The following is an 11,293-nucleotide window of genomic DNA, read 5'->3' as shown; positions in this document are numbered from 1 at the left end:
GAATTTACGTCCATGGCAAAGACATGTCCCTTAGACAAATCTGTTCAGATATCCTGCTGATGAGAACAACATAAAAGCCTAGGTGAGAGTATAAACTAATATAGTTTAGGCATGTTTTTCTTAATAATCCATATGGAGAGAAATAATTTTGCAATAGACCTTACATCTGTAGACACAGATATGTATGTATTTTTTCTACTTGAATTATTTCTATTTAATGAAACTTTTAAGTTGCAGACAACTATTTCTTAGGGATCCTCTGCATTGTAGTTTAATCATTATTCCAGCTTATCGAAAAAAGTCACGATGACCTTTTGTTGCTGCATTTTGTACCTCTGTTGGCTAAATGAATGCCTGCCTGGAACACGCTGTGAGATCAGTGTATTTGGGAAAAAAATAACCTTTGTGTGGTGGGATAATAAAAAGAGCTACATTTGCAATAAAATGAACAATCTTGATCTTTCTGAGAATCAGCGACTCAGTGGAGGCTCTAAGGCAAAGGCAGTCCCCTCAGTAGACCCAGGGCAGTGTTTTGAAAGCCGCTTCACGTCTTCAAAGTTATCCCGATGCCCTCCAGCCTGAACATTAATGACTTCCCAGAAGCATTTGTGGCATTTGAGGAAAAGTTCAAGCGATAAAGGCGCTCAGCACAGATATTGTCTTGCTCTTGTCAAAGCGACAATGCCCTACCAGAGGGCACGACATCTGCTCTGCGGCGTATCGGGTGGCGCGTGTGGGCTCCTTGAGAGATGGCTTTGCTTTCTGAAAGTTCACAAACGACCGCGTCTATTGCTCACCCTTCTCACTTCCAGCACCCGACTCCTGCAGATCGGTGGCTGGGACGGCTGCGGGACAGAAAACGTGGTGGTTTGCTGAGAATTTGCGTAAAACCTCTGAGTCCAGAAGAAACGGGGAACACTGCTTAGAGCTAGATAATTTAAAAAAAAAAAACACAATAAAATGGAAATCAATATAAAAGTTACATTTTGGAGATTTTATTGTTTTTTGAAACAAAATATTAGAACAGTGATGCTGGGGCTTTTTCAGCTCCAAAGCTCTGCAGAGAGCTGTGTGATGACACCAGGCTCAGCCTTTGCTGAGTTTGTGTAGCCCTCACAATTTTGGAGGTAAGTTTGAAAAAGCAAAACATGTATTTCAAAATCCAGGGGACTAATGAATAGAGCTCTAAATTTGTTGATCTTAAGACACTCATGCCCCTCCTCAATCAGCCTGACAGAGCAAGGGAAGAGACTTAAAAGAACAATTTTTAAGAATTTCTTTAGTATATGCTGATAATAATTTGCTTCACATTTATTTAAAGTCCGTGGCAGGCAATTATACCCCTTCTTCGCTCTCAGATGCTGTGTGTTTGTTTTTTTCTGCTGTTTTTTCTTGACTGGAATATTGTTGCTGGAGTGGACGATGACTCCTGCCTCCTCCATGTTCTTGACGTTCAGTCTTTGCTACGCACTGTCACACATCTGCTCTCTTTTGGGGGGTTACGTAGTTCCAGGTCACCTTCATGTGGTGAGCGGTTTATTTTAAATAAGTGGTGTATTGCAGGGGAAAAGTTGTCATTGCTCTTTTCGCAACATCCTAGCATAGACTTTTGAACAAAAATGTCTGATTATTCAAATTTAGCTTTAATGTATGCTAGGCTGCAGTATGTAATTACTCACCGCATTTCCTCGTGCAAGGATTCAAAAAGTCTCGTAAGTAAATTGCAGCCTCAGTGCTGAGATTCCTCCCAGGCAGCTAATGGCTTTGGGGTTGCTCTCTGTCAGATCAGAGCCTCTTTCTGACACCATTATTTTTCTGCCGGCTCGACTTGCACCTAAGTGTCAGGCAGGGGTGGGAACCACTAACCTCAGAAAACTTGCAGGAAAATAAACCCAAGCAAGCGCTTCCACACGTCTTGCTGAAATGTGTACAAAACCACTGGCTGTTTATTGCTGTACGTTGCAGCCTGTCATCTTTTTTTTACTTTTAAGAGCCATTTTTTGGGGTGGTAATCACACTTATGTTTAGACCAGAGCTCTCCCGCAAATAGGGAATTAAACTTCAGTTGTTAGGAGATGACTCGTCACAACCTTATCAAATGTCTTGTCTGCTCAGCCCTGCTGAAATGTGTCCATATAAAAGGGAAATGGTTATGTATTATGTCCTCTTTCTCTGCGTTGGACACCTCTGGGCCACTTGTCACTAAAGTGAGTTTGAAAAGCAGATTACTCGGAGCAAACCAGGCAAGTCCTTGGACCGCCTCCTCTTTCCCGTGCTAACGGGAGCCAAGCTCACCCCATGTATTATATTTCTGTAAATGACATTAAGGATTGTTAGTAAAATGTCTGTTTGGTCTAGCCTGTGCCCTGGTTATCTGTGCCTTCGTAGCTCGGCTGGACACCGCTATTTGCACAATCCAGTGGTTACTCTGAGAGCAAATTAATCAGTTTTCTGCCAAAGCGCTGACCTCCTGTGATTGATTGACCTGGCGAACAGCCCTCTGCTGACAACGGGGTATAAAAAAGGGACTTCTGAGTACATGAGTGTCATTAGACTCCGAACCGCTTGGAGCCATGAGGGTGATACTGTTGGCTGTGGTTTACATCCCGTTCACCGTGGCCGTGGAACGGTAAGAAAACATCCAGCATTGCTGGCGCGTCTCAGCTGGCTTCCCAGGGTGACCCATGCTTCTTGCTACCTGGGGTCTCAAGAAAGAAACACATTTAAAAAAAGAAAGAGTATATGAGAGCTCTAGAAAGGAGAAACAGTTAATTTTTGTGTGTTTATTTTATTTGCGTAGAATCCCCCTCGTTAGATTCAAATCTATCAAGAAACAGCTGAAGGAAAAGGGAGAATTAGAGGAATTTTGGAGGAATCACCACCCTGACGTTTTTGCCAGGAGGTACCTGCATTGCTTCCCTGCAGATATTGCTTTATCAGCAGGAACCACTTCAGAAAGACTGTATGATTACATGAATGTAAGTACAGTTTTGGTAATGCAATCATAAGGACTCGTTGTTCTCTTGAAGGCAGATTTTTTTCCCCAGCACATTTCAGGTCTAGTCTCTCAATGAAATTATAGGGCTTGAGATGGCTCGTTGCTCTGTGCTGTAAATATTGGATCATAAAAAAATCAGTTTACCAGTCTGCAAAATAAAGCACGTATAGATCTAGGTTAGCATGGGACTTGGGTAGAAAGCTGATGTAGTCCGGTAGTGATAGTCCTGTGACAAGTTTTATTTTTGTATAGACCTGTATTGGACTTGGTAGGTCTCCAAACAAATGTGGAAGGTTTGCCAGTATCAGTCTTGGCTCAGGATTGGGTTTTTAGAAGCAGAATCTGATTACTTCATTTAGATATTGTCCTGGTTTTGGCTGGGATAGAGTTAATTTTCTTCCTAGTAGCTGGTATAGTAGTGAGCAGCTGTGCAGTGCTTAGCTGCTGGCTGGTGTTAAATCGTGACAGCTGTATTCTGTTTATCAGAAACTTACATGTTTGCATGTTATAAAAAAATCGCCCATATTTGATCACATGGATTTATAAATTAGTGATAACAAAGACCAGAGTAGAGTATTTTTCTGCTTTTACCTCCTGAGCTTAACGTGTATTAAATATTGGAGACTGACCTGGGTCTCACACTAACCTGGCTGAATTTACCAACTAAACTGAAAAAGGAAAAATATGAGTTTCATTGGATCTCAGACAGGCAAGTCAGCTGGTCAACCATTTTGTAAACTGTCCTTCCTTTCATTTTGTCGATTTGGATGGTCTCTGTTTTCTGTTTTAATTGGTTCTTCTGTTATGCTCATGTAAAGGAAAGCTAAGTTCTAGAAATGTTGTGGAGGGTGCAACTGAACAGGGAAGGAAAGGGAAAGCCAAATTAATTCAGCAAGAACTTCCTGACACTTGAGGGGCATAAAGAAATATGTCAAGATGAGCTAGAGATGTGTGTGAAGAACAAAGGAGACTGAAACATTTTGGCCTGCTTTAAAGCTTGTCAAAAAGGGATAAATCTCAAAACAACAAAAGAAAACTCACTTCCCCAGTACATCCAGCTAGCACCAGGAACGGATTTGTGGAGGTTTCAGTGCAGTGTGTGTGTGTGGTTTTCCTGGTTTTTTTTTGTGTGGAAGAATACATCTTAGAGCTGCCTCACTTTACAGATTAATCGATAAAGGTTTGTTTAATACAGGAAGGAATAAAATCCTGCTGAATAGCTGGATATTCTCTTAAATGGCACACTTGCTTGCCTTTTCATGATTATCTCATTCAGACCTTAAACTCCGGGGTCAGAAACTATATTCAGTGTATTAACAAGTGTGCACTTGAAGATGCATATTCAAGTATTTGTATTGCTACAAAAGGCTTGGCACTGGCTATTGCTTTTCTATCTGCATTTGAATTCCAGAAATGCCTCTTCCTAAAAATAGGTCTCTTAATGCTGAAGTGCTCTTCCAGGGCCAGATAGGGGCACTTAGACACTTGCATTCGGGATGTGGATAAGCTCTTCACTCCAGCATTCCCGTGTTCACAGATTATCTCCAGCATCTGTTGGTATCCAGGAATGATGGTCAGTGGTTTCTTTATCCGCTGGATGAACTTTGTTCAGTACATCAGATACAGTCTGTGCAACCGAATTCATTTTTTGACTTGCTAATAGCTGCTAATTATGAAGGAAAAAGCCCAGCCACACATGACAGCATTTGTGCCACCGGCTGGAGCCCTCTGAGGCCGGCGGAGGCGGGTCGTGCTCCCTTTGCATCACTGATTTCTTACTGACATCAGCAGGGAGCTGCCTGAAAGCCTGCGTGGTGGTGCGAGAGCTTATTCTTGGGGCTGACCTTGCCGCCGCTGAAGCTGGTGCAAGAGGGCTTGTTGACTTCACGGGGAACCCAACTGCACGTTTGCTTAAAAGGCTTTAAAAATGCTGCGCTGTTACGCACGCAGCTGGAGTGAAATCAGCTGCCCGCAGCCACTCGTGGAGCCAGACGCACTTCCCCGTGGCGTGCATTTACGTTTAAGTGAAATTGCACCGAATCCCCTGAGAAAGCCTTGCGGGATGCTCCCAAGTCTGCTTTTTTCCTTAGGAATAGCTGACCGGGAGGCAGCCCGGGGCTGACCAGGTTGTTCCTCCCCCAGGCACAGTACTACGGTGTCGTGAGCGTCGGCACGCCGCCCCAGCGGTTCACCGTCGTCTTCGACACCGGCTCCTCCAATTTTTGGGTCCCTTCCGCTTATTGCATCAGCGAAGCATGCAGTAAGAACCGTCGCCCTCCCTTACGCTCCTCGTGCCTTCGGGTACCTTGGCCACCTCTCCTTTCCCAAGGGGCTCGCCCGCATCTCGGCCGGTTGTGCATCGAGGAGGGGGCGCGTGGCCGAGACCTCCCCTCGGTGCGCAGGTGTCGTTTGTTTTGCGTAGGGGTGCACCAGAAATTTAAGTCCTTTCTGTCGGATTCGTACGAGCACGGAGGGGAAGCCTTCTCCTTGCAGTACGGCACGGGACAGCTTCTGGGCATTGCTGGCAAAGACACGCTGCAGGTGAGCGTCCACCTAAAAGGGGGGTCCGGCTCCAGTTCAGCCAGGTTTTCAGGGGAGTTTAGATACTGGCCTTGCCCTGGAAAACCTTGCCTGGCTTAGGCAAGGGCAGGGTGAGGTCTTACCAAGCCAGGTATTGAGAAGTGTGGGTGCCGCTCTGGCTTTGGGCTAACCCAGACAAATCCTTAAGGTTTTATTTTGCATTTCTGCTTCTCTTCTTGGGTCCTGTCCCGGGTTTCTGAAGAAACATCCACAGAATTAAGGTATTAAAGGGAATCGGTGCAGCCTAACCACCAAATGGGCACCTGCTATGTTGATGCAAGTCACACAAGGTTACCCAGGCTTTATAAACGGAATGAATCCATTGATACGGATCTGAAACATGGCTAATTTCTTGTAATTGATGGTGTCTTTGCTTTCAATTGCATTTTTTTTTGTACCAAACAGATAAGTAACATCTCCATCAAGGGACAGGACTTTGGCGAGTCGGTGTTTGAGCCGGGAATAACCTTTGCACTTGCCCACTTTGATGGTGTCCTGGGCTTGGGCTACCCCTCCTTAGCAGTGGGCAATGCTCTGCCCGTGTTTGACAGCATCATGAACCAGCAGCTGGTAGAGGAGCCGGTCTTCTCTTTCTATCTGAAAAGGTCAGCCTTTAAGGGGACACTGCCAAAAAAAGAAGTAAATCTATTTTAATTGTTGGTAGAGACAACCATGCATCTGTATAAAGCTTTAACTCTAGAAAGCAATTTCCCCCATTTCTTGCTTTTTGGTGTTTTTTTGTTTTTATTTTTTTTTCCAATTTGACACTGAAAGATATGGAGTGAAAAGGAAAATTGTTATGGGGAGGACCATGAATTTTTGGACGGGGAGTTATTCTTGTTGGAGCTGTTCATAAACAAAAGAAAAGCTCCCAGCTCAGACTCACCATGTCTGAGGTGCCAGAGGTTTCCTTCTGGCCCATGGAGATGAACAGAAATGCCGAGCTACACCCAAGTAGCCACATTTAAGAAAAAATGTTGTTCCCTAATCTGGACCTAGCTGTAACTCCACCAATTTATCCAGTGTTTGTTCTGAGGTGAGAGTAGCAACTGGCTCAACCTGCTCCTGATGCCTATCTTAGCCCTTGGCAGCCTACAGTAAGTCTTCTCAGAGGTTATTGGAGGCTCTGAGCTGGGACATATGCAGTTATAATTTAGAAATAATCCCTTTCAGCCATCCATATCTGAATTTAGAAAGGGCTGTGGTTTGTCTTTTGCTTTTTAAGTGTAATCTCATGGGTGCATGCTGGCACGCTCCCGTGTCTGTGTTAACCTGTCTTCTGCTTTCAGAGGAGATGACACCGAGAATGGTGGTGAGTTGATTCTGGGGGGGATAGACGATTCTCTCTACAAAGGTTCAATCCACTGGGTCCCGGTCACCGAGAAAAGCTACTGGCAAATACACCTGAACAAGTATGTATGTATGAAATACCTGGTGGAATTTACCTCCCCGGGTAAAACCCGCAGAGACAGAAACACCCGGTGATACAGATGCAGGAGGACTCAGCTGCAGCGTTTTACCCTTGTGCCTCTCAAAGAGGGGGTTCACCAGGATGAGACCGGGGTTTATCAGCTCTCTAAATCTGCTCTGACATGGGTAGCTGGTTTCTGGGGGAGCATGTTAATATGTTTTGATATGATACACCAGTGGTCAAGCTGACTCTTGGTGGACTATTCAGTTAAGAGGTTAAGGGACCCAGGAACTGAATCCAGCTCCGGGTCCTGCTCTCATCCTTCCCGTTAACCTTGGTCAAAGTAGTCAGAGTCCCTTCGTTCCTCCTCCAGCTGCGTAAATCGATGAGGACACATCCCTGTGTGTGGGGACAAATTCATCAGCAGGTGGCAAATGATGAGGGCTGTAGGAGGCCCAAGAGAGAAAAGTGGGTCCACAGACAAGACATCTTCCTCATGCAGTTTCCTTTGATGTATTTCTTGTCTTCTAAAGACATTCTTATCTTTTAAGACTGGCAAAGCTCGGCAGTTAGTTTTAACTTCAGTCTGTACTCCGGTACTTTAGCTAGCAATAGTATGCTGCTTCAGTCACAGTGTATATGCCATTTCCTTAAAGGTGCTTTGTTTTTCACTTGCAGTATAAAGATCCAGGGTCGGGTGGCATTTTGCTCCCACGGCTGCGAAGCCATCGTTGACTCGGGCACTTCTCTTATCACCGGCCCCTCTTCACAAATCCGGCGATTACAGGAATATATTGGGGCAAGTCCGTCGCATACTGGAGAGGTAAAAACTATAGAACCAGAAAACAGCCAGAGAGGAAGAGAAACTGGTATTTGGTGCAACGAGCTTATAGGGTGGGAAAACAACGGAAATAACTGTTCAGAAAGGTCTCAGGGAAAGCCTGGATTCCAGGAGAGCACTGGGTTCAGAGCCATGCTGGTTTTGACCCATCTGCCCCAGCCCTCGTCCCTGATGTCCACCCCTCTCCTGTACTCGTCAGTGCTGGTGTGTAAGGAAATAACAGGGGTGTCAGTTTGAGGAATCGATCTCCACATCAGAGAGAATTTTCTTTTCCAAAATCAGAGGAGCGCTTCCTTTCAAAGTCCCTGGCGAGAGCCGTCGGCTGGCTCGAGCCAGGAGGGGTTTGGTGCTGACGGCCAGCCCCGTCAGCAGCAAATGGCAAGGGAAAGGTGTCGTAATTACAGCCCGATAATGGCTCCGCTGACAGCACCTCTGTCAGCTTGCAGCGGAGCGGACGGTGGTGTGCCGGGGGCTCCCGGGAGGGATGCTCGGCTCTGACGCTCGCGACGCTGGCTCCTGCCAGATGAGCCACGGGGTGTGGGACAGACCTTGCCGTCCCTCCTTCTCCCTCCTGAACCTTATTCCTCTGTCTCCTCGCTGGTTTCCCTCTCCTCCCCGCCGCTCTCTTCTGCATCCCCTTCGCTGATGCTCCCCACCGCTCCTCCTCGTCCCTGCCTGCCCTCCGAGGAGCACCTCCACCTCCTCCAGCAGGGCAGAACGGCCTCGATTTATCGCTTCACGCTCTCCCTGGCCCCACACCTGCAGTCCCCAGCTCCCCACGCCTCGCGTGAGCCGAGGTTGCTCGAGGTAGGTGAGGCTGTCCCGCTGCCCTTCCCACGGGGCAGGCAGGGATGGCTCTGCCACCCTCCGCATCTTCCCACCGTGGCACGACCGAACCCTCGTAACATCTAACAGGGTTGAGATAACAAGCCTGAGACGGCTAAACCCACCCGCCTCCAGGGAAAGAGCAGTTTATTTTTACCGTCCCTTATTGCTGGCCCTTGGCTGACTCCCGCGGGTAATTACTGCATCGCCACAGCTCCGCTGCCCCAAGTACAGCTGCCACGTACGGCTTCTGTTAACGTCGTAGTTTTCTTGATCCTGACACAAAACGGCACTTGGAAGAAAATTCTTTGCACTGGGCAAGGATCAAAGACAAAGTGGACCTTTAATCTGCCTCCTTTTGTAAGAGGAGGACCTGGAGCGTGGCATCTGTGTAACTCCCGAGGCTTCTGATTCTTCCTCAATTAACCCTTAAATTTTGTTTTCATTCCAATTTTCAGATACATGTCAAACAGTATGCTTTAGTAAAAACTTGGTTTTGTAATGGTACATACTAATGGATGTAGATAAAATATGTATTTCCAATGCATTTATATTAGTGTAATGTAAACAAGAAACAGGCCGTTGCAGTATATGTTTATAGACTCCAGTGCTGACGTAAGAGCACTCAGCCAGCATCTCAGAGTCTGCAAAAAAGCATCCTGAAAACAAGACTTTCTATGACTGTTTTTGTAGAAGCCCCAGACAGGCTGAGTATATTGGCTCAAATTTATTCCAGTATAAGTGGATGCATCCATCAGTGATTTTATCAGAACTTTTATCTCTTTCCAGCAAAGATTAATTTGTTCTGGACATACTAGCTATGTAAATGAATTACATCTTGCTTCTCGTATCCTACAAACCATTATACTGGCTTTTTTACCCTTGTCCTCTGTATACCACAGTTTATTTTTTCTAATGGTATGATACCTGATAAGTATACACAAGATTTAGAGCTATGTTTTCATAGAGCAGATTTAACAACAACAAAAAGTAGATTCTTCCTTCTAGGAAGCCTCTAAAACAATGACTTTAAACACTACAGTTTACAGCAAAGATCCCTCTGGGGCTTGGAGCATTCTGCAGTGCCATTTAACACACCAGTTGTTTCATGAAATAACTAGAAAGGCCAGGAAATGATCTTCTGTGTTACTGTAAGGGAATGTATTATTTATGGAAATTAATGACCATGCCAGAGTTTAGTCTTCCTTCTGCTCTTTCCACTGCAGGGCAGAGTATAAGCATAAAGTGCTGTATTCCTCACTGGCTTTTTTCCCCTAAAACAACGACGTTATGGGAGGGAGTGGGGTGAAGCCGCAGCCATAGGACCCTCCTCACATGGGCTGGGGGCATCGGAGGACTTTCACTCAGCAGACCTTGCTAATATGGGTTCCCTGGGGCTCACGCACTCAGTTTTGCTTCCGAGTTGTACGGGGGGGATGTCGGAGTCCCCGTTTGCCTCGTTCCTTTTGGGTCTCGCAAGGGTTTTCAACAGCCCCGGGTCCGTAGGGGCTTTGGTGTGGTGGTCCGGGCTGCTGGGCTGGTTTGACCCAGCGCAGGAGCTGGAAAGCCGGAGGGCAGTGTTGGGCCATAAGTCAGCCTGATGCTGCTTCTCTGTAGTAAATTCACTATTACCTGCCACAAAAGTCTCGAATTCAAAGGGCAATACTTTAAAAAAAAAAAGACAAACTGGTCCCGTCTCAAGCAGTGCATCGCATACAGTTTCTCGTAGACTGCAGAAGACTCTCCAGCTTGCCTCACATAAGCTTCACCATCGGACACCACGAGTACAAGCTGACAGCGGATCAATACATCGTGAAGGTTCGTATCCGTGGCCTCCCGGTTCCCCGCTCCCCGAGCTGGGCTGGAGCAGGCGGCCGCAAGGACACGTGCTTTCCCTTCCAGGAGTCTATCGAAGACCAAACCTTCTGCATGAGCGGCTTTCAGGCTCTCGATATCACCACTCGCGCCGGCCCGCTCTGGATTTTAGGAGATGTCTTTATGTCCGCTTTTTACTGCATTTTTGACCGCGGGAATGACAGAGTGGGATTTGCAAAAGCTGTTCATAGGAAGGATTACTACTGAGTTGTAATAGCATTTATTCTGCCTTAACCCAAATGTTAATGTAATGATCTTCAACGCATATGTGAAGACAGGCTTTAACTGAAACTCTGGACCTAAATGCAGTCATGTTGTCTCCCTCCAGGTTGCAAGGGCTTTGGGGTGATCCTTGTCCCAAATTATATAGTTTGGTTCAATCTCTGTATGTTTACAACTGAGAAACAATTTTTTCCTGAACAACTGATGGACGCCACAGCTCTCAGGATGAAGTGAAAACAGCTCAGCACTCAGATTTGCAAAAGAGCAGGAAGGATAAAAATGCTGAACAGTGCCAGGCTGACAAGATAGCACTTACAAGTGGGGGAAACTAATCCCTGTCTGGTCTGGGTATCCTTTTTTCTTCTCGTGTGCTAGTTTCCACTTCATTTCCTACTGAATTCCTTTTCCTCATTATTTTCCATGGCTGGGATTTGTCGAACCTGGCTTCCTTAGTGCGTGTAAATTCTCTTTATATGGGCTTGCTCCAACCAGCTTCTATAAAGAAGAATTCGACCGATGCCCGTGTGACCACTACGCTTTC

General features: G+C 46.1%; 1 protein-coding gene across 1 annotated transcript; it reads left to right on the top strand.

Annotated features, from left to right (window-relative positions):
• Nucleotides 1-2,573: 2,573 nt before the first annotated feature.
• On the top strand, nt 2,574-10,737 carry LOC142044882 (cathepsin E-A-like). Its single transcript, XM_075057833.1, has 9 exons — nt 2,574-2,629; nt 2,801-2,978; nt 5,141-5,258; nt 5,421-5,539; nt 5,984-6,183; nt 6,868-6,990; nt 7,668-7,812; nt 10,375-10,473; nt 10,558-10,737. Exons 1-9 carry the CDS (start codon nt 2,574-2,576, stop codon nt 10,735-10,737), a joined length of 1,218 nt encoding a protein of 405 aa, XP_074913934.1.
• The last annotated feature ends 556 nt before the right edge of the window (nt 10,738-11,293 follow it).

The sequence above is a fragment of the Buteo buteo genome, chromosome 26, assembly GCF_964188355.1.
Source record: "Buteo buteo chromosome 26, bButBut1.hap1.1, whole genome shotgun sequence".
Taxonomy (NCBI): Eukaryota; Metazoa; Chordata; class Aves; order Accipitriformes; family Accipitridae; genus Buteo; species Buteo buteo.
Note: the sequence above shows the minus strand (reverse complement) of the source record. Positions and strands in the feature narration are given on the sequence as shown.

Bases quoted from the DNA above. Each gene is read 5' to 3' on its own strand.
- LOC142044882 (XM_075057833.1), top strand. From the start codon at position 2,574: ATGAGGGTGATACTGTTGGCTGTGGTTTACATCCCGTTCACCGTGGCC. The intron at 5,540-5,983 runs GTGAGCGTCCAC...TGTACCAAACAG, and splicing joins CTGGCAAAGACACGCTGCAG to ATAAGTAACATCTCCATCAA. The intron at 10,474-10,557 runs GTTCGTATCCGT...TTTCCCTTCCAG, and splicing joins CGGATCAATACATCGTGAAG to GAGTCTATCGAAGACCAAAC.